The 19,146-nt window shown below is 33.6% G+C and overlaps 6 protein-coding genes and 1 non-coding gene across 9 annotated transcripts in view; 4 read left to right on the top strand and 3 right to left on the bottom strand.

Moving 5' to 3' along the window:
• Gad1 (glutamate decarboxylase) overlaps window positions 1-1,762 on the top strand; it is a 41,662-nt gene extending 39,900 nt beyond the window's left edge. The window contains exon 10 of the mRNA XM_088034013.1: window positions 8-1,762. Within this exon, the coding sequence (XP_087890139.1) occupies window positions 8-181 (174 nt within the window). The 3' untranslated portion in view covers window positions 182-1,762. The remainder of the gene's footprint in view (window positions 1-7) is intronic.
• A 138-nt stretch (window positions 1,763-1,900) lies between these two features.
• On the top strand, window positions 1,901-7,246 carry Faa (fumarylacetoacetate hydrolase). Its single transcript, XM_088034027.1, has 9 exons — window positions 1,901-2,037; window positions 5,548-5,658; window positions 5,864-5,985; window positions 6,031-6,171; window positions 6,221-6,318; window positions 6,365-6,520; window positions 6,568-6,774; window positions 6,824-6,972; window positions 7,019-7,246. Exons 1-9 carry the CDS (start codon window positions 1,954-1,956, stop codon window positions 7,211-7,213), a joined length of 1,263 nt encoding a protein of 420 aa, XP_087890153.1. The 5' UTR covers window positions 1,901-1,953; the 3' UTR covers window positions 7,214-7,246.
• An 88-nt stretch (window positions 7,247-7,334) lies between these two features.
• LOC148180770 (fas apoptotic inhibitory molecule 1) lies at window positions 7,335-8,278 on the top strand. Of its 2 annotated transcripts, XM_088034043.1 has the most exons (4): window positions 7,335-7,496; window positions 7,560-7,722; window positions 7,772-8,000; window positions 8,051-8,278. In XM_088034043.1, the coding sequence occupies exons 2-4, from the start codon at window positions 7,567-7,569 to the stop codon at window positions 8,248-8,250; spliced, it is 585 nt and encodes a 194-aa protein (XP_087890169.1). In that variant the 5' UTR covers window positions 7,335-7,496; window positions 7,560-7,566; the 3' UTR covers window positions 8,251-8,278. The 2 variants fall into 2 exon arrangements, with proteins under 2 accessions (XP_087890169.1, XP_087890162.1); XM_088034036.1 differs by having other exon boundaries at window positions 7,335-7,722; window positions 8,051-8,277.
• Window positions 8,279-8,304: 26 nt separating this feature from the next.
• TRNAE-CUC (transfer RNA glutamic acid (anticodon CUC)) lies at window positions 8,305-8,376 on the bottom strand. Its single transcript has one exon. It is a non-coding gene; the product is annotated as a tRNA-Glu (tRNA).
• A 1,484-nt stretch (window positions 8,377-9,860) lies between these two features.
• On the bottom strand, window positions 9,861-10,668 carry RpL23 (ribosomal protein L23). Its single transcript, XM_088035512.1, has 3 exons — window positions 10,588-10,668; window positions 10,298-10,381; window positions 9,861-10,244 (listed from the first exon to the last, which is right to left on the bottom strand). Exons 1-3 carry the CDS (start codon window positions 10,598-10,600, stop codon window positions 9,919-9,921), a joined length of 423 nt encoding a protein of 140 aa, XP_087891638.1. The 5' UTR covers window positions 10,601-10,668; the 3' UTR covers window positions 9,861-9,918.
• Window positions 10,669-11,322: 654 nt separating this feature from the next.
• LOC148180773 (metaxin-2-like) lies at window positions 11,323-12,459 on the top strand. Its single transcript, XM_088049927.1, has 4 exons — window positions 11,323-11,482; window positions 11,533-11,870; window positions 11,917-12,158; window positions 12,205-12,459. Exons 1-4 carry the CDS (start codon window positions 11,446-11,448, stop codon window positions 12,365-12,367), a joined length of 780 nt encoding a protein of 259 aa, XP_087906053.1. The 5' UTR covers window positions 11,323-11,445; the 3' UTR covers window positions 12,368-12,459.
• Window positions 12,388-19,146, bottom strand: part of pio (zona pellucida domain-containing protein piopio) — a 60,676-nt gene continuing 53,917 nt past the window's right edge. For both annotated transcript variants that reach the window (XM_088049925.1, XM_088049926.1), the window contains one exon: window positions 12,388-13,297. In XM_088049925.1, the coding sequence (XP_087906051.1) occupies window positions 13,097-13,297 (201 nt within the window). In that variant the 3' untranslated portion in view covers window positions 12,388-13,096. The remainder of the gene's footprint in view (window positions 13,298-19,146) is intronic.

Below are 19,146 nucleotides of genomic sequence, written 5' to 3' on the forward strand. Positions count from 1 at the left end.
TCTTTAGATGTGTCCCATTCTCAAAGCACGGATGATGCAGTCTGGGACTCTCATGGTTGGCTATCAACCCGACGACCGAAGACCCAACTTCTTCAGAAACATCATATCTTCTGCTGCTGTTACTGAGAGCGATGTTGATTTCCTTTTATCTGAGATGGACCGGCTCGGGCATGACTTGTAAAATTCTAATGCTGTTGATATGTTGTTTTTGTTTGTTGTAACACTCACAAAGGTTAATCGTTTCACGTTTATGCGGAAATTTTCTCTCAAGTTAGATAGAACTAGATAGAATATACTGACATATCGTATTAAAAAATATATAATTTAAACAAAAATCGCGATATTTTAAAAGTTGCAAAGTCTCTTATCCAAAGTCCACTCTCCTGTGTAAACTTTCAAAAATGTTTGGGTGTGAATCAGGCTTTCAAACCTTAATTGGGGGAAAATTGAATGTAGCAATTTTGAGGTTAACACGTTGTCAAAGTTGGGTGTATTAATAAACAACTAATTAAACATTTAGTGCTACAGGAAGTTTTTAATAGAGATTTAACAAGTTTGGCAATGTTGTGCAGGACGTCAAGGTCAAACACTCTTACTGCCAACTGTTACCGGTAAAAATTGCTAGAGGCTGCTGCCAACTTAACTTTTGAGCTCTGGAATATTACTGTTGTTTGGTTGACATTTACATACATTTAAAGAATTTGATAAACGTCACACGGTCAATTATCACGTTACATTTAATTCGAAGTCAATTAGAAGAGTTAATTATCTTGTGTTGCTAAGTTAGAGTAGGATTAGAAAAAATATGACAGTTGTCTCCACGTTTAAGTGCTCAATTTAGTAGGCAAGTTTATAGCAAACTATTTTTGTCCATAGTTGCTAAAAGTTGTCTGCAGTTGTTAACACTAACCTAGTTGTGGTCCACCTTCAAAATTCAAGTTATTTGTTCAACGAATAACTGAAAAAGTAAAGCAACCAATTTTATCAACTAAAGACATATCAGCTAGAATAGCAATCGTAGTATAAAATAACTGAGAGAAAATTGTCTCCTGTATGTGGTTAAAATTTGTGATAGGTAACTAATTCTCGTTTCCTTGATGTACAATTACGTTCACAGTTCCATGTAAAACTATTAAAACTGTTAAAAATGTCCTAAATGTAAAATATTGCATTAGAAAATACCAAAAAACACTAAGTGTGCGTAGCGTATATTTCTAATATGGTAAAAAATGTGTAGCTGACGCAATAATGTTGTATAGAAAAACTTTTGATTTTTGATTTGCTAGTAGCGTAAGTACAAATGGTGCTTTTTGTGTTTGGTTACATTTTGGCAAAACGCACTAGAAAGGAACGAAATTAGACACCAGTTATCGGAGTTATACGAATCGAAGGAATTAATTAGGAATTCTAGTGAGTTTTGAGGGTTGTTATAGATGTTTATATAGGAAAGAAGTGTATAAAATTGTTGAAACTGCCAAATTGTATTTATTTTATTGACTCGTTATGATAATTCCAAAGTCGCTATTTATGAATTTGTTGAATCATCGTATTATAACAACAAAATACAAAGTCTTCCATTTTATATGAATAATTTATCTGCGTGAATAAGCACGCTAAATAAAAATGTATATCTAACTGTTATATTTATAAATGTAAAGAAATAAATTGTAGACTAATTCCAGATATTAGTTGCTTCTTAGCATCGAATCTCATTGTAAAGAACCTGTATGTAAAATATATATCAAATAAAAAAATGTATATACATCTTATTTACTTTCAATGCCCATTCCGATTAATTAGATTAAAAAACTGACTAGTCACGATTGTTATTGTCACTCTGCATGCATAAAATAAACCTGTTTTCTACAAATTTATGTGAAAATTTAAATGATAAGCTAATGAAAATGAGACCTTGGCGTACACACCGGCCAGTCTTTCATTGGATCTACAAAGATGAAGTGCTTCATAAGATACGAGAAATACTGCGATTTTCCCATTGAAAATCTACCTTATGGGGTCTTTTCAACGGCAAAAGATGTAAGTTCTATTACTGTTTTTTAATTAATAATTACTTTTACCTTGAAATGTGGGAGATATGGTCGTACATGACCACCGAAATTGCGATGTGATAAAACTTTTCCTGCTTGTGCATGATAATGCCATCTATTGCGGGCTCGTGTTAACGGGGACGTCGATAAAAAAGGAACTTTGAGTGGATTGAGTATACGAGGGATATTCTAGAAATACAAATATTGATCGCAAAATTAAAGATGTTTTTGTATTTTTACATTAATAAATCATTTGATGATCCTTGTTTAAAAGTTACAAGATTAAATTACCCTCTATATACAGGGTGATTTTTTAAAAACGGCACGCATTTTTAAAATTTTTGAAATCGGTTTATAAATAAAAATTCTACTACTCCTGCACCCCTTAAATCACCCTGTATATACATATCTATAAATTTAGAAAATTTGTAACCAATTCAAGCTCCTAAAAAATAAACAGTCAAAAGGTATCGGATTATATTATATTATGTTAAATTTTCCGCCTTATGTTAACTTTTATTCGCATGAAGATTGGGACTTTCAATTTACCGCATAAAACTATGTCTTTACAGACAGACTATAAGCTACTTGTACTTTCTTTTGTATGATATTATTTGACTTTGGAAAGAAATTTTCAAAATAAGAAACATTTTAATTATAATTTCAATGCCTACTTAAATTATGGCAACAAAAATCTATAAACAATTTCAAATTTTTTTATTTTAAAGTTTGATTTTTTGTACAATTTAAATTTACCCTGTGTAAAAATTTCAAGTCCGAATCTTTGCACTAACAAAAATTATTGTACGGTGAAAATATAGGATGGTAATCTCTATGACCACTGTTAAAAACGCACTGTATAGCATGCATTATGTATTATGTAACGTTTTTTTCTATAATTTACACAAATAAGTTTAAATATGTAAGGTAAAGGTCCCAGTTTCTGATCACTTAAATGACTAGAGCTTTAATAGCATTGTTTAAGAATTAAAAATCAACATGACATCAATATTTTTGTTAATAAAAAAAATATTGCGAAAAGAAGCAGCGTTACCATGGTGACAGTTGTTGATTCTCGTGATCTGATGCTGTTTACAATTTCACGTTCTAAATCTAAATATTAGATTATTTTAATATATTAATATTTAGATTTAGAACGTGAAATTGTAAACAGCATCAGATCACGAGAATCAACAACTGTCACCATGGTAACGCTGCTTCTTTTTTGTGATAGGTTAGCATAAGCGCGGACGATTTGAAATAATCCAAATTGTCATAGCAACCACCCAAGGGTATTTTTATTGGTTCAGTGCACCAGTGAATTATAAAAATCCCCACCTATGATTGGCCGAAGGCCGTGAACTACGAATTCATTATTCACATGCTTGGAATATAGGTAACAATATTAATCGAAAAAGTTGAGATAATGGAAATATTATTAAACGGTCGTAGAAAAAATGGTTTATAACACTCAAATATAATGCCAGATTTTATTCAAAACCCTACTAATTTCAACCAAAGCAGTGAAGAAATGACAACAACAATCCGATGCATAGTCATGTCTACGTTATTGTCATTTAAATCCACTTTATTAGAGGTTTTTACACATTTCATTTTTGCTTGCATTCAAATCAAAATACTCTTGCATTTTGCATGGACCTTGGTTCGTTTATTGTAATTTTTTACCTTGGCTTATAGGCCACATATTTATACCACATTGTAATCCAATAATTTTTGTGCGCCTGCGTCATTTTTCATAGCATTTGTGATACTCATTTGCGGCAAGAAAATCACCTTTTGAATGTCTAGGCAGTCAAACGTGACATTTCGAATAGTTGGTTTTATTTTACAAGTTGGCATCGCTGCATAAATGTCAATTATGTCAATTTGTGTGCCGATTTCGAGACCAATGACCTTCGAAACTAATAAAGGTAAAATACAATTGAATTTAAATTAATCTGCAATCGTTTGATTGAATTGGGTGCTACCAACCTATTTCCCAGCTGATGAAATTCCCCTAAATGAGGGAATGACGTTTCAAATTCAAACAAAAAGTTAAAATAAATATAGTTTGTACGGTGAGAGATTGAATGACAGAAAAGTCACTAAATCTACGCGATAAAAAGTGTACCATACGCGCGAAATTTAAAATAACAAAATAACCCCAGTTACTGACAACCCTGTCAACCCATTTCGCGTAGGAATTTAGTGTTTTTAGTGTATTTTGTAGCATAATTTGCTACCAACCTATATGTCAACTGTCGAAATATCCCAATCTCTCACCGGATAAACTATAACTATTAATAATTGTTGGCGCACAAAATTTCGTGTGTGACACGGCTAGAAAATGTTTTGGAAATGCTCGGATTTCAACACTTTCCTTGCATTTCCAAACGACCATTTTCTAGCCTAGTGAAACAAATATAGCATATCCTGTGAGACATTGGGAGAGTTTGACAGTTGACATATAGGTTGGCAGCAAATTATGCTACAAAATACACTAAAAACACTAAATTCCTACGCGAACTAGTTGACAGGGTTGACAATAAGTGGACTTATTTTGTTATTTTAAATTTCGCGCGTATGGTACACTTTTTATCGCGTAGATTTAGTGTCTTTTCTGTCATTCAATCTCTCACTGTACGAACTATAACTATTATTAATTAGCAATGTAGGACAATCGGGCTTTTAAAACACGTGTATAATAAATTCGTGTTTTACTCATACAATCGCATCTTTGACAATCGCCTATGTATTTTTATATTTCTGAATAATTATAGTTTATCCGGTGAGAGATTGGGATATTTCGACAGTTGACATATAGGTTGGTAGCAAATTATGCTACAAAATACACTAAAAACACTAAATTCCTACGCGAACTGGGTTGACAGGGTTGACAATAAGTGGACTTATTTTGTTATTTTAAATTTCGCGCGCATAATACACTTTTTATCGCGTAGATTTAGTGACTTTACTGTTATTCAATCTCTCACTATATATAACTATAACTATTATTAATTAGCAATGTAGGACAATCGGGCTTTTAAAACACGTGTATAATAAATTCGTGTTTTACTCATATAATCGCATCTTTGACAATCGCCTATGTATTTTTATATTTCTGAATAATTATAGTTTATTCGGTGAGAGATTGGGATATTTCGACAGTTGACATATAGGTTGGTAGCAAATTATGCTACAAAATACACTAAAAACACTAAATTCCTACGCGAAATGGGTTGACAGGGCTGTCAGTAACTGGGGTTATTTTGTTATTTTAAATTTCGCGCGTTTGGTACACTTTTTATCGCGTAGATTTAGTGACTTTTCTGTCATTCAATCTCTCACCGTACAAACTATAATAGTTACACAAATTTAACTGACTGCTGGTGTTAAGTTGAGATGCGATAGTCCGTCTTGTTGATTAATTATTATTATTATTGGTTTTAATAATACAGTTTTTCACAAAACTTTTTTTAAAAATTTCATTTGTTTTCAGCAAACTCATAGAATTGGCGTGGCAATCGGAGACCAAATATTGGATTTGAAACAAATAGCTCATTTGTTCACAGGTCCAGAACTAAAAAATAACCAAACTGTATTTAGAGAGGTAAGTAGATTTTTAATTTATTAATAAAAACGATTCACAAACAACCTTTGATAATTTTATTGTGTAAATTAACATTAGGTATAATAAAAAATAGCTGACGTGTCGTGCTCTTAAACTCGTCGTGCGTGTTTTAAAGGCTTGCTTTTGAACTTGTATTATAATATACTATTATAACAACTGTCTCAAAATCACTGTTTTATTTCAGTCAACTCTGAACAAATTTATGGGTCTAACGAAACCGGCATGGATCGAAGCGAGACAAACTATTCAAAGTCTTCTTTCAGCCGATAATCCAACATTACAAAATGATTCCGCTCTGCGAACCAGGTAAATTAAATACAAGATTTTGCAGAAATCAAACTTTTTTTCTAGGTCTTTTGTATCGCAATTCGATGCCACCATGCACCTCCCAGTCGAAATCGGTGATTATACCGACTTTTTCTCATCTTATCACCACGCTATGAACACCGGAACAATGTTTAGGGGAAAAGAAAATGCGCTAACTCCCAACTGGTTGGTATAAATAATTTATTTTTTCATAAATAATTCTTTCTGTTTATAGGAAATATCTACCTGTTGCTTATCACGGTCGGGCTAGTTCTATAGTTATTTCGGGTACTCCAATCCGGCGACCCAATGGACAATCATTAGCAGTAGAAGGTAAAGAATGAAGCAAATCTGAAAAAATATTTCATGAAAATTGTAGGTGCACCGCCCGTTTTCGGTAAATGTAAACTTATGGATTTTGAGCTTGAAATGGCGTTCTTTGTCGGAGGACCAGCCAATGATCTCGGATCTCCAATTCCCATCGACAAGACCGCCGATCGCGTTTTTGGATTTGTTCTAATGAATGATTGGAGCGGTAGTTTTGATTTTTTCCTAGTAACTTATAATAAACTAATATTCCAGCGCGCGATATTCAAAAATGGGAGTATGTACCATTGGGACCATTCACTGCCAAAAATGTTGGTACCACCATATCTCCATGGGTTGTAACAACGCTAGCGTTAGAACCTTTCAAAGTGGACAACTTCACCCAAAGCCCAGAACCTTTCCCTTACTTGCGACACAATGATAAATTTAACTTTGACATCAATCTGCAAGTTGATATAACTCGTGAGTGAATGTTAGTTTGGAACCACGGAGGATAAAACGGTGTTTTTAGCCAAGGGCCTTAATGTTTCAACTACTGTTTGTCGATCGAACTACAAGCATTTGTACTGGACTGCGAAGCAGCAACTGGCACATCACTCGATCACTGGCTGCAATATCAGACCTGGAGATCTCCTGGCTAGTGGTACCATCAGTGGAGAGGTGATGTAAAGTTGTAAAGTAAAGTATTTGATTGTGACTTTCACAGACTTCGGATTCTTTTGGTTCAATGCTTGAGTTGTCTTGGAAAGGCACCAAACCCATCGCGATGTTGGATGGAAGTCAAAGAAAATTCTTACAAGATGGAGATACCGTCACCATTAAGGGGTTGTGTGAAGGTGATGGCTACAACATAGGATTTGGAGAGTGTGTTGGCACGCTGCTTTCTGCTCTCGATTTGTAAAATTCACAATAAAGACTTTTTTATGTTCTTTAATACTTTTCTTACTTGGTAAAATCGATATCTGTCGCTCCAATTGACAAAAAACCCATTTCATTAGTATTAATTTGATGGCAACGCTCCAAAGTCGTCGAACCTCCTAACACACAATTTATCGATCATGAATTTAATCAAAGTTTTCTTACGAAACCAATGACCCTTTCATCGTCCTCTATAAGGTCGACAGTCACACACCACCATTGAATACAAACATTGTAGAACTCAGCGGAAAAATGTTCCAATAGTGGTATTAAAATATTCATTGTCGATGCATCAGTAATGTCAAGGTCTGTTACCATCAATTTTCCAGTCAAACCATGGCATTGAGTGGGAACCTTCTTAACAAAAGTGGCTCTCAAGATCGTTCAGATTTGGTGGCCTTCTGGAGTGTCCCTCTGCTTGATGGAGTCCACACGATAGAATTTGAACATGGAGGAACCACAGGCAAAAGAGTTATTAGAGTGGACGGAAAAGTACAAGTAAATTTTTTATTAATTAAACTTTTATTATCCGGGATTTCAGGAGATATTACGGCGAGATTGGATGTTTAAGCTAGTTGGCGAAGAAAAGTTTACTCTGGGAACACAACTGGCAAAATGTGAGTTGCGTGTCGATCCGTTACCCCATTTCGCTTTCGCTTATAGTCTCTTGGTCGATGGAAAACCTCTGGAAAAGTTCACGGAAAAACAATCGCAGACAACGAGGTCATGGGCAGTGCTGGCGCATGGAAAGCGCTACAGGGTTGTCTTCGGTGAAAATCTTCCTCATAACAAGAAACAAACTTTTTATTTACCATTTTAGAAAAACAAACTCTGAACGTCTGGGTCAACGGTCAGTATGTTGAAACAGAAAGTGTTTTTATTGATGGGGGGAGCGAAATGAGCTTTGAATTCGAAAATTTGAAAGCTTCGATTAGAGCGACTTCTGTGGATCGAAAACAAGGTGTGATTCATCAGCTTTTTGTGGATGGTAAACTAGTCGAGGAAGATATATTAATATAATATTTTTGATTATTTATGTATATTTGATTGTTGAATAAAAATGTGAAAAAAAAATTCCGGTACCGGGAATCGAACCCGAGCCTCCTGGGTGAGAGCCAGGTATCCTAGCCACTAGACCATACCGGACTGTTAAGAATCCATCTCCTATGCTGGTAATTCAATAGTATAATCACGCATTTTATAAAAATAGGAATTTATTTTGGAACAAAAATAAATAATATCTTTAAAATTTATAAGTTTATAATTTAGATGCTCACTTTTTAATAATTCTAAATTAGCTTTAATCCTTTCAATACAATTTGTAAATAGTAAATTTTATTTAAATTAGAATTAATTCTTTGTAAAGTTTAGTTCAGTAGTTACGTTGAATCCCAGTTATAAAAATCTGCTTGTTTTACCTGCATTGATTGTATGCGTTTTTGGAATTTAACTAATTTTTTTACCAATGAAAGAATTGATATAAAAAACTGGGTACTAAATTTATAAATTAAATATAAGGAAAATATTTGTTATGCAACTTTGTTTAATAAAGCAAATTACTGGAAGCCGGAACAATTTGAAACCGAAAATATACTATAGAAACGGCCAAAATAAACTGGTGCTTTTGAACTACATTGTAATCCCAAAAATTAAACTTTTGAACTAATAATAATAGGTAAAGTCCGTTTTTTTATTAAAAAACCACCAACACCGCACTCTCTCAGCACTTTACAACCGGCAACACCGTCGATGGTGACTTTTTTGGTGATAAAATCAAATAGGTTAGCTGCCTAATTGACAATTTGATTACACAAAACGGCCTTTCAGGCTGTGCCGAGTCTTTTCACTATTAAATCCTTTGATTTGAAATCCAACAGGCTGGAAAAGAAACGTTTTTAACGGAAAAACTGCCTAATTTTCAGAAATGTCAAAAATTTGACAATTATTTTCTCACCAAAAATCTCCCTACGTTGCCGGTTGTAATGCAGGGGAAGATTGCGGTGTTGGTGGTTTTTTAAAAAAAAAACTGACTTTATATATCATAACCAATGCTAGAGATTTAAAAATTATTAACCTACAGGAAGTAATGCTGATAGTAAAAGTTAAAGAAAATAACCAAACCACTAAATAGTTAACAAACCACAAGTAGTTATTCATGTCAATTTGTTTGATAAATGTTAATGTTGAGTCTACAATAATTATCAATTATTATGCCTACTTGGAAAGTTTGTTTTACACAACTATGACAACTCAATTTTTGAAAAAAAATGGGGTGCGATTTTGTTTCTCAAAACGCAGTGATAAAATATAGTCATCTTTGTCTTTTGCATTTAAAATTTGTATTTTTGTCCTTGTCATTTATCGTTCAGAAACAAAATCGCACCCCTGGTCCAAGACTTGTACCCCTTTATTTTGGCCGCCACTGTATATTTTCATGATTATTGACTTTTTTTATGCATTATAAACATAAACGAAAAGATCAATTTTAGTAAACAATCCTGCAACTTAACAAAAGAAATTTTCGATCCATTTATCTCCCCTCAGAAACCTTAAAAAAATTTACATCTAGAAGAAAAGCTTTTTCGAATTTCCATGAGATTTTCCAGATTCGCTGCAAGTAAAACACTTCCTGGTAAAGAATAATTTATTCTTTTTTATATTTTTGTAAATAAAGGAAACTTATACAAGTCAAGCAATGCTACTAGCATTTGAAGCAATCCTGGGCCACAAATCTGCACATTCTTTAGCAACAGGTCCTGTAATCGCCGACCCCTTCATTTCTCCTTTATTGTTAACAATGACCCCCGCATTGTCTTCGAAGTATATAAAAACTCCATCCTTCCTCCTGAACGGCTTACGTTGCCTGATTACGACTGCAGGCATAACCTTCTTCCGAAGTTCTGGCTTTCCTTTCTTTACTGTAGCCACGATCATGTCGCCAGAACCTGCAGCCGGGAGACGGTTCAAACGACCGCCAATTCCTTGAACGGCGATAACATACAAATTTTTGGCTCCTAAAGAAAAAATTGTTAGAAAACGAATAAAATCGAATCACAATAAAACTTACCAGTATTATCTGCACAGTTGATGACTGCACCGACTGGTAAACCCAGGGAAATCCTGAATTTGGCTCCCGCGGAACCACCACGTCCTGAAAATCACATGAACATGTTACTAAAAACATAACCTAAAAAGCGTTTTAGCAAAATTCTGAGGCATTTTTCGGCCATCCGAGAAAATATTCGCGTGAATGAATCACAAATCATGTATGGAGTGATAAAGAACAAGTTTTTTGATTTAAAACATGAAGATTACAAGCGTATTTTACAATTTTAAGGGAGATTTTCACTCACTCACCTCTCTTAGACATTTTGGATGTGGAAAAGAGTGGATGTTTGTAACCCGCAACACATCTCTGCGATTTGACAGTTGGTTTAAATTTTTGCGCCACTGTCAAGTCGAACGAAGATGTCTGGAGATCGTAAGAGACAAGATGAAGGTATTTAATTCACGTAAAATTGCTAAATATAAGTTCTTTAGAGAATGTTTTAGATATTCAAAATTCTAACGCTGATCCAGAAGTTGGAGGAAATGATTCGGAAGAGACAAAGTCCGTTGATAATAATGAGATTTTGAAAGAAAATTTTAGTGATTTCGACACTTTATCTATTACATTGTCGGATTCAGTTTCCCTTGATGAAACAGGAAATGAAAGCAGCCACAGTAATTCTATTGTTCATATAGAATCTGATGAAGAATTTGAGGAAGACGGTGATGTAAAGAACAGAAAGGTAATAATTTTTTAAGCCGTCCTAAGTTACAGTAACGTTTTTTAAGGTTGCCGTTTTAGACAACTTGTCTGAAGTCTTGGAAAATCTTCACATTTCGAGTGAGTACGAACTAAAATTATACTTGAAAATGACAGGGATTTTCGTTTTATCATGTTCCCACCAGTTTTTAGTAAATTCTTCATATTAATTCTTTAAACACAATTTGAACCAAAAAGAGACAAAATTTTGCACGTCAAGAAGATGCAGAACTCTCAACTAGTGATAGGGAAACTACCAGTCTTAATTTATTAACATTTGAAATTGCGTGCGCGCATCTGGTAACATTAGTTTTGTACTTGTGGTACCTCCATCATTGTTGCTATTATTACTCAATTTTATTTATATTTTATTATATTATTGTTAAAAGTACATATTTTAAGATAACATGGTTTTAGTTGAACGTATACAAATCGAACTTGGCGGTAATTCCTTCATCAAACGTTACGTAATGACACATAACCTCAAATTTCAGCTCAGGAGCCCTGGCCCAAAGACGTCAAATTGTTTCAACCGTATGAAGTCGAACAAATTTTATTACCAGACAACGCCAATTGTTTGGCCGTGCAAGCATTTCTCAAAATGTGCAATTTGGACTTTCAAGTGGAGCCAAGGGCAAATGCGGAAGCCATGTCTCCGTCCGGAAAGGTCCCTTTTATAAAAGCGGGGGCTTTTGTGATTTCCGAATTAGAGCCAATCGTCCAGTTTGTTAATAATAAGGGAATTACTTTGACTGAAAAACTCGACCCTGAAATGAAATCAGACATGAGGGCTTATATGAGTCTTGTTCATACAGTGATGGAAGTAGCAGAGGTGAGTACTCAAGACCCTTTTAGTACAAAATTAATTTCTGTGGAAGTTATACATATGTTGGTGTGATAAAGAAATTTACAATGAAGTTACCAGTGTAAGATATGGGTCTATCTATCCATGGCCTTTGAACCATATCCAAAATAGGATAAAACGGGCTTCTGTTATCAAGAAATTAAAAGTACTGGATTGGTACAAAAAAACAATTTCTGAGGTGTATGAAGAGGTGGAGAATTGTTGCCAAGCTCTCACTGATCGCCTTGAAGGCAAAGACTATTTTTTTGGAGACAAGTGAGGAATATTCTTGTTTGGTCATTTGACTTTCTTCGTGTTTCAGACCTACAGAACTGGATGCGTTAGTTTTTGGACATCTTTTCACCATCTTGACAACACCTTTGCCAAACAGTTATATCGCCAAAACTGTAAGAAAGTACCCAGTACTTATTAACTTAGTTCAGAGAATTGAAACAGACTACTTCAAACGAGAGACTAAACACTAGAGGTCAAATCAAAAACGATGTGTTGTTTTATATTTATTTACTTGTTAAATTGGAAGATAGTTAAAAGATTTATTAAAGCACCTTTCTATTAATATTCGTGGTTTTGCTCGATTTTAATTCTTAAAGCTAAGAGGTCGAGAACCAGGGCAGCATTACGGTTTATATACAAAGATTTAACATAGTAATGCTGCTGTGATTCAGGACCGTAATACAGACAAAGCTTCCGCCTTGTTTGTATTCGAGTTATTCGTTTTTCAGATTATAAGACCGTTGGGGCTATAATCTGAATCGTGACATTTTACATAAATAGTCCCTTCACCCGCCCCTTGTTAAACATTATCACGACTATAATGGAGCCAATGAGAAGTTAAATATACTGAGAGTTTCCCAACGAAAATTGACCGGATTTTAAAATTTTTACTCGCTATCTGCAGACTATGTAAAGAAAGTACTAATCTAGAGTTCATGTAAATGTAGATATGTTCGTTAGGAAACTGGTATTGTTTCCTCATTGGCTCGCGATTCCTTAAAACTATCGGAACTTGAGGTAAAGTGCTACAGACGCTATCAAGAGTAGAAGGCAAGTAAAAGAAAATGGCAGTTAAAGATTCCATCTTGAACACCATTGTAAGAGAAGGTTTCTTTAAAAACTATATGAGCACTGAGCCTTGGATGGCACCTAATCTATTTTTGAAGACCAACAATGGCAGTTAAGGTCGTTGTCGCTTTTTAACTACTATGACTATAGGCAGTGTTGGTGTAGGGACCGCTGTAGATGGAGCTTCCGGGGTTCGACGACATCTTTTTCGTTCTTCTTCTCGCCAAGAGGCACACTATGGCTGCGATGACACAAAGCATCAAAATGAGACCTGCTATGCATATTCCAATGGCAAAGCTTCTCTGAGATATGCAGATGGCGTCATCAGGAGTCTGCAAAAATTACAAATTGCCATTTAATACAATGTAACACTGTTATTAATGGGATAATATCGCGCTTTCGCGTTACGTGTTGGAATAATTAAAAAGTACTCTCGTTGGTCTCCTTTCAATACATCAAAAGGAACAGTGAAAGTGCAAACAATTCAAATTCTCTTAGGTGGAGATACGCATGACATTCACTTTTGATTATTTCTTTATTAACGATCTTGAGATTTGCATGAAGGGGCCATTGCTCATTTCCTCCAGGACCATGCAGCCAGGAAATCGTGAGTGAGCATTGTAAGTTAATTGACGGCGATGACTAAGGAGGATCATAGATTTTCCATATCCTTTAAAAATCACGATTGTGTGACATGAATAACTAGGAGGTGAAGTACTGTTGTTTCATAATACACAAGAGAATGTAAAAAGATTTTTTTACTCGCTTAGTTTTTTGTCAAAGAAAAACTTTCTACAGCAAGGAGCATTTATTGAATCGACAAAATACAAAAAACTATGAATACCTGCCAGCTGGTAATTAAATCATACTCTTTTATTGAGTCGTATAATAATTGCCAAGATATTCATTCAGTTTCACTTGTCATAATTGCCTGTTTATCTAAAGGTCTAAAAAAGGTGCGTAATAAGACTTGCATTACTCACTCACTGGTTTTCCATGTTTTGCGTGGAAAGTTATGTTACAGAAGTGCAAAACCTTTTCGCACAATTCGTTTTATTGTTCCTTTATTTCGTAGTCACTGAACCGGTATAAACATGTGAAGCAGTTGACTGTAAAACGGATATTTATTCAAGTGTCGCGCACCTAAACAAATATATTTTAAAAATTCCTGAATAAAGTCACCCAACAAAGGAGGATAATTTATATCTGCGTTTTATTCAAGGTATGCCGAGTATGTCGAATACAATATGTACAGGAAGAATGGGAAATCCTTTAAAGTAAAGCTAAACTAGTTGAACAATAAGTAAAAATCTATTTGATAACAAATTCTTGGTCGTTCAGTAGCGAATCAATGACATTATAGGCTTTTAGAATTTCTTCCACGAAGGCTTTGGTTTAAATTTTAAATAATGGAGACGCTAAGGTCTTGAGATAAACCAATAAAAACCGGTGTTTACGTGGGTGCAAATAATTTACTTGACTTTATAAATAGTTCTATGCTCATTTTATTTTCAATGACAATAGAATTGTGTAACTGTAGTAAATGTTTGTTTTATAATGTCACTTTGATTTATTCAAGATAATTGAATCCTGTGCTTCTTGTAATTAAAATTCGACACTAAACGTCATTAAGACTTGCATCACTTTGTATTAAATAAAGTGACTCTTTGTTATGAACACGATAAGCTAAACTATTTCCGCTTAACAATAATTTTTAGAAATGAAATGTTAGAAACAACTAAAAATATTCGGCTAATTTATTTTATAGTTTTATTTATTTCTAAGTTAAACCCGCCAAAAAATATGTATTGCTTTTTTTTTAGTTAGGCCCAACCACTTGAAGATGATTACTTTCATGGTGTTTTGCGGGAAAGTTGGTCTAAACCGTTTAAAAGTCATAAACACACTAAAAATTTGAGTTCGCTTTGAATATCTTAGAATATCTACAATTAAAACTAATTGTTGGCAGACCGATAGATTAATGTATCGAAACGTTTTTTATGTCATTTTTATTGTTGAAAAGTTAAGACGTTGATTTTCAAGACACTTAATTAGTTGCTACCCTAATTTAGTGTAAACCAGAGCTCATTACTATCGGTCCACTAGATAAAAAGTTAAGTTGGCAGCAGCCCTTAGTCATTTTAATCGGTAACAATTGGCAGCAAATGTGTTTGACCTTGACGCAACTGTGACATGCGTCGAAGTTAATCGTCTTTCACAACATTGCCAAAACTTGTTAAATCTATATTAAAATCAGTCTTTTGCAACAAATTTTTAATTATAGTCGGAATTTTGTAACTTTGATTTAACTCCGCCCACATTGACAAATGACGATTTGAATTTGTCGAATCAAGGAATGGCTAGCCTCCTTTACACAACATAATTAAAAATTTGACATAGTGTCACACATGTCAAGAAGATTTGCAGTTTTGCTGGAATTTCATTAATCGTGAATCCTTCGTCGATTTTGATCGTTTTGTCTTCTAATGTGTAGACATTTCTACCCCGGCTTCTGGCAAATATCAACAAACTTTCAAAATGTTGCAGAGTAAATCAGACTTCCAGCTAAAATTCAATTGGCCCAAAAGGTAGGCGGAGTTAAACCAAAGTTATAAAATTCTGACTATAGTTATTGATTAATACACTCAAATTTGACAACGAGTTAACCTCAAAAATCGCAACATTCAATTTTCCCCTAATTTTCTCCCTAAGGAATTAAAAGCCTGATTTACACCAGAGAGTGGACTGATAGCAATGAGCTGCACTTTAATTCAAAAAGTACTACAAAATTTATGACCGTAATTTCTGATTACCATAACTGTTACTCTATAAAAATAAAGTAGAATTCCTCAAGCGTTTTTAGGCCCATTATAGTCTCATCATTTAGTTTTTTGCTTCTTTTCTACATTTCGTATTGTACACAATTTACGTTTACATATTTTTTGCAGAACTTCATTAAGCAGCCTTTGGAATTTGAAATTAACAAGGTACAGTCAGCTTAGGTATCTCAAATCATTTACCTATTTGACAATGACAAACATTAATTGATGTGAAGAGAAATGCCCTTGACATGTGTCTTGTAATGTCTCCCAAATGTCAATCTCGAGGGATAACGGGGCTACCAACCCATTTCAAATTCCAAAGTCTACTCTATGATATGGCATAACCTTTCAGTTACTTTGAAATGTGAAAAATAACAAAAAATCCCCCAACACTGCAATTTTACCCCACTTTTCAACCGGCGACTGCGTCTAGGGTGATTTTCTGCTTCTGTTGGCTGTTAGATCGCAAATCAAAGGTTTCATAGTCAATTAGACAATTAACCTAATAGTTTTTTTATCACCAGGAAATCACCCTAGGCGACTACGCTGGTTCCAAAGTCGAGGGGGAGTGCGGTGTTGGTGGATTTTTAATTAAAAAACTAACTATACAGGTGTCCCACAATTCTCGCACTCTTTAGATTAGCCAATCACAGCGGATAAATCGCTAGATAGTATTCCGTTGCTAAGTTAACTGCAAATAATTGGATACAAATGGTCAACTTAAAATGCTTGGAAATTGAATACTATATAGTAAACCCAGTTGACATATACCTAGTAAATTTTATGGCCACATTATGAGAGGGCCGGGCAGTACTAATCCTTGCGATTGGGGACCATAAATGAGCACGAAATGAGTCCGGACCTATTCAACCATCGGTCAATCCTCTACCTAGAACTTTGTCGGCTGCAGTTTACAACACCCAGTTTTATTTCTATGGGTGGTTTGACTTAAGCCATAAAATGTTTACTAGGTGTATGTCAACTGAGGTTACTATAAATGTCAAAATTCACCCTTATCTTAAGTTGACTTGATTACATGAGGGATTAGTTCCGGTGACTCATTGGTCCTGACTTAAACAAAATCATGAGAATTTAAATTTTTTAAAATAAAGTAATATTTGACAGTACACTGTCAAATACAGACAGAGCGGGGTGTCGGTACTTGAACCATACTCTTAAATTTTTATGGGAGATCGGGATAAGTTCGTGAAATAGACTGTATTTACACTATTCTTTTAACATCTATAGGCTTTTTAAGACTTGTGCAAATTCGAAATTTTCTTTCTATTACAATATTAAGATAATTAGCATAGTAATTCGTAAAAGTTAACACGTATTGTTCATTATGACCAATTAACTTTCTTTTTCATTCTAAATTCCAAAGTTGCGCTTTACTACATATGACTACCATAACCGTATGGACAAATATTGTAATTGGAAATTTCCGTTTTACAGGAAATGTGCTTATTAACGTAGTAGATATGTTGCCATGACGTATTTGCTATATTAGCTGCTACAAATTTATCTGACAGAATGCCTTTTATAGCAAAGCTATAACTACATTACTTAGTTTTACTCATGGATTTTTATTTAATATTTGAAATTAGCATTTTTTGAAAAGTAGTATACAGTATGTCTCCGGATTGAGTTCACAAGAGGAAAAAAAACGTTATTTTTCATTTTACAAAAAAATGACAAAGGAATAATATTTTTTGCTTAATTTAAAATAAATAAATCTTTAATTAAAACTTTAATATTATCAAGCTGTGTTCTTAAAATCGAAAAAAAAATAACGAAGGACTTTTTTATTTTTAATTTTGCAAAAAATGTCAAAGGAATGAAATTTGTTTCTTAACTCAAACCAATTGATTAACTCATTACCTGTTTTAGCACATAGTTCAACTCTAACTAGTAATTCTTTAAGACTGTTTCAAATTTTCTCAATTATTGTTAAGGCTCTGTCCTACCCCGGCCGAAGTGCATAGGAAATAGCGCAAAACGCCATTACTTTTTACGGCCACAAATTAAGAGTTGGAGTTTTGATTTTTTTGTACGTGTAGACAATATCGAAATGTACACGGGAAACTCTGTGATTTTCAAAAATTCTTTATAGATTTATTAAAAAGAAATAAAAACTGAAAAAACGCCATGTCGTTTTACGGGCACAGTTTTAGGAATTTTTGCTTGAACTACGACTTGATAGATAGAGAATTGTATTCTACACCCGGGAAACTCCTTGATTTTTTTTAATTATGAATAATTTTTTTAGAAAAAAATAAAATGTAATGTAAAAATGGCCCTCAATTTTCTAAAAGTCGGCAACCAACACTTCAAAATACAAATGATTTACAACCCCTCACAGCAGGGGTCTCTAATCCTAATGACGGTTCGACCACTACGGCTCGATAGCTGAAGCTCATGAATCCCATAACATTTTAATCTCATTCTTATCAAGATTATTATTACTAAATTTTCTTGTCAGGCATAAAGATGGCTCAATTACCAACGAACGAAAATTGTAATTATGAATTAAATTACACTCAATTAAAAAAATAAAGAAAATGATAGAATTATAATACCCCTCTTTTTTTTAAATTACCTAGTTTACCCCTTCGAATTAACACATTTCTAAGAAGTAAAATTCTAGTTTGCTAATGTTATTTGCAATCAGTGTTTACAAATATTTAATACTTTTTAAATAATTTCTAAAAGAAAAAACCTTATCTTTCGTATAATTGAGATGCACTCTTGTTTTGAGACGTCAAATTTTGAATTATCTATTGGATCTCAAAATCTATCTTTTGGACTTCAAAAATATGTACCTAATAAGTAATTCAGTATGCTTTTTTATATGCTTTTTCCAAATGTTAGACTTGATCTTTATTGATTTATCCACTATAAATTCCAACTCGAATATAAGATACATTTCAATTTTCGAGATGCAAAAATAGTAAGGTAGTATATAAGGTTAAGTATTTTTTTTGACCCAAGATTTTTATTGTTTGTTAGTTTGTTGCGAATTAATCTCATATTTTCCAAAGCGATGAAAATAAAAAATAAATAAATAAATAAAAAAATAAATAACAACACATACAGCCGCGAACACAAAATCTTATACATTTTAAAGACAATTTAATATAATACTTGGAATTCTTCTAGAACGATGGATTAGCTTTCTTGCTTTTAAGACTCTACCTCTATGGTTTCTTCGCAAGCCTCTAATTTCTCTACCTGTCAAAGCACATTTACACAGATTTTAAAACTAATTTTGTTTTCCAAAATAGTTTACCTGAAATATTTTATTTTATTTGGAAGTTCTCAAAACACACATGCGCCAGATTTTTAAATTTGTTGCAATG

This window comes from Gnatocerus cornutus, chromosome 1, assembly GCF_029298725.1.
Source record: "Gnatocerus cornutus isolate USDA-ARS CGAHR chromosome 1, icGnaCorn1.1, whole genome shotgun sequence".
NCBI lineage: Eukaryota > Metazoa > Arthropoda > Insecta > Coleoptera > Tenebrionidae > Gnatocerus > Gnatocerus cornutus.